Source organism: Tupaia chinensis, unplaced genomic scaffold (genome assembly GCF_000334495.1).
Source record: "Tupaia chinensis unplaced genomic scaffold, TupChi_1.0 Scaffold000214_1, whole genome shotgun sequence".
Classification (NCBI taxonomy): Eukaryota; Metazoa; Chordata; class Mammalia; order Scandentia; family Tupaiidae; genus Tupaia; species Tupaia belangeri.
In genome coordinates, this window is record NW_006159689.1 from 660,440 (window position 1) to 663,133 (window position 2,694).

General features: G+C 57.5%; 1 protein-coding gene across 1 annotated transcript in view; it reads right to left on the minus strand.

Annotated features, from left to right (window-relative positions):
* LOC102479137 (butyrophilin-like protein 9) overlaps nt 1-2,694 on the minus strand; it is a 17,443-nt gene that overhangs the window by 12,182 nt on the left and 2,567 nt on the right. The window contains exon 4 of the mRNA XM_027771443.1: nt 922-1,203. Coding sequence (XP_027627244.1) covers nt 922-1,203 — 282 coding nt within the window. The remainder of the gene's footprint in view (nt 1-921; nt 1,204-2,694) is intronic.

The window sequence follows — 2,694 nt, forward strand, 5'->3', positions numbered from 1 at the left end:
CCAGGACGGCCCGAGGGAGCAGGGCCTGACGTGCTCAGCAGCTGGGGACATGCCGCCCCCTGAAGGGTGAGGAAGGAGAGGGGCACGGTGCCCCGACCACAGCTCAGGGCCCCTGGGGCCACAACCCCGACCTCCCCGACCCGACCTCCATCGGAAGGACTTTGCCCAACGCCCAGCTGCCAGCCGCCAGCGGTCTCGCGTTCCTGGCTTAGCCGCAAACACTCCAGCCCTGGGCTTCCTCGTCCTCAGCAACCTGGAGAGAAGTGGTAACAAAGGGACTAACCACAGCCTTCGCCCGCCCTGCGGGGTTTCCCCCGGCAGGACGTGCCCAGGGCCCCCGACCGGGACCGCTAGTGGAAGGCGGGAGCAGCCCTTCCGGGACTCCTGGCAGTAGCGGAAAGACTTTAGCCTGTTGACACAATTATTAAAAAGTGGGGCTTTTCTCTCAGAGAGATTTGCAAAAAATATTTTTTTCTTGGAGTGAAACATAGTAAGGTAGCATTTCCCATCTTTGTCATTTAAAAAGAAAACTTGTCAGAAAGCACATGCACTCCCTGGAGAGAGACAGAGACAGAGAGAAAGTGGGAACGCATCCCGGGGAAGACGGTCATGCTGCAATCTTCACCATTTCTCTCCCTGCGGGACTTTAGGCACACACGTACATGCACCCAGCGTGTTTTTTAAGCTCCCAGGTCTGGGACTCAAACTGGGCAGCCAGCCATGCAGGGTCAGATCAGGTAGCCGCCAGGCAGAGGGGCAGCCGTGATAATTCCACGGCCGTTGGCTCTCCTCTGCTTACGGCTGGGCCTGACTCTTCAGCTGTCAAGGCCAGCCCACCCCACACCAGCCGGGCCCCTGCCCCACTGTGTCCTCAGAGACCCCTGCAGGCCCCTGGACGTGGAAGGTGAGGGCCGCACCGACCTGCGATCTGGACCACCAGCTCCTTCTTCTGGACCAGCAGGGGGTTCTGGATGGAGCAGGACACGTTGCGGTGGGCTCCCTCTGGGACCACCACGGACGTCTCCAGGCTGAACAGGCCCAGGGCGTCCTGGGTGATGGCTTCCGACTCCGGAGGCAGGCATCGTCCCTGCGGGTCTGTCCACTGGGCCTTGGGCTCTGGGTACCAGCCACTGGACCTGCACCTCAGCTGCAGGCCGCCTCCCGTGAAGCCCTCGAGGGACAGGTGAGGGTCTGAGCCCAGCCCTGGGAGAGGCAGGAGAGCAGGAGGATGAGACTCCCTCCCGGAAGTCGTGTGTGACGCTTCACCCCGGTGTCCTCTGGTGGTCCCACTGGGCACCGTGAGCTGTGACTGCCCATCACACGAGGGAAAGGGTTCCTGGTGCTTCGTCATGGTGTGCAACGGATACCCCCAGAAGGAAAACGAGCCCCGTCAAAGCCCAGCACATCGCCCACTCTCGACCCCACCTGCGCTCAAGCACCGGGTCCTTGCACCCCTGTGTCCCCAACCCTGTGAGCTGGCAGCTTCTCGACATGCAGAACACCAACATGATTAGCTCAGCACGCAATGAACGCCTGCCGGGGAGGCCAGCCCCCTGCACCAGCACCCCTCCCGGGGAAGCAACTCCCCTCAGCTCCTTCCACCTGCCTGTGCTGTTCACAGGGTGCCCTGCACAAATGTCACTTCTGGTGCTGTGTGTTGCGTCTGCGTGTTGCTTTCTTCTGGACAATGCATCTTAGAAACCACTCCAATCCCTCACCCCTCGCTTGTCACCTGCAGGCCCGGACCCTGTCTGCCTGGCTGTCAAGGCGGTACTCTTCAATTACAGGTAAAGCCAAAAGAGTCAGCCTTGGCCTTCCTCCTAGTGCAGGTGCCGGGCTAGGCCAGGCCAGGGCCCGGAGTGGGGTCACCACCCAAAGGCAGACACGCAGGCAGCTCCACCTGGTGGCCAAGGCCCCTGCCAGGGCTCCTGGCTTTAACTCCACGGGCAGGTCAGGGAGCAGCTCTGGCTGGTGGGCGGAGTCTGAACTGTTGCCAGTTTGATGGGCTAAGAAATGCAGCTCGATGTCGCGTTACTTTGACTTTCTCTCACTAACAACGATCGTCTCCACACGTGCGAGGGTCACTCATGTATTCTCTGTGCATGTCTGTTTCTCTGGCTCATTTGCTAAAGGAACTGTCCCTCGCCCTTTCTGGGCAGTTCCCTGTCTGCTCTTCTCTCTGCAGTTTTCTGTCTACTTTTTTCTTTCTTTCTTTCTTTCTTTCTTTCTTTCTTTCTTTCTTTCTTTCTTTCTTTCTTTTTTTTTGAGAGAGAGTTTTGCTATAGGGTGCATGCACTCATCAGAGAGACAGAGAGACATAAAGCAAGAAGTCGCTGGGGTCACATCCCCAGGTGGATGGCCATGCTGTAATCTTTTCTCCATTCTCCTCTTGAGATTTTTGGATGCATGCACACACACATGCATGCGCGCGTGCCCACACACACATACACACACACACACACACACGACATGAATTTTAAGCCACCAGGTCCGAGACTTGAACCACGGTTGACTACACTGTGTCCAGTAACGTAACCATTATGCCATCTGCTGGTCCCTCTAGCTACATATGCGTTTATTTTTTGAGAAATTTTTGCTGTAGGGCATTGTGCTCAACAGAGAGAGAGAGACAGACAGAAAGTGAGAAATCATCCTCCAGGGGGGATGGACATGCCACAATCCCTTCTCCTACAT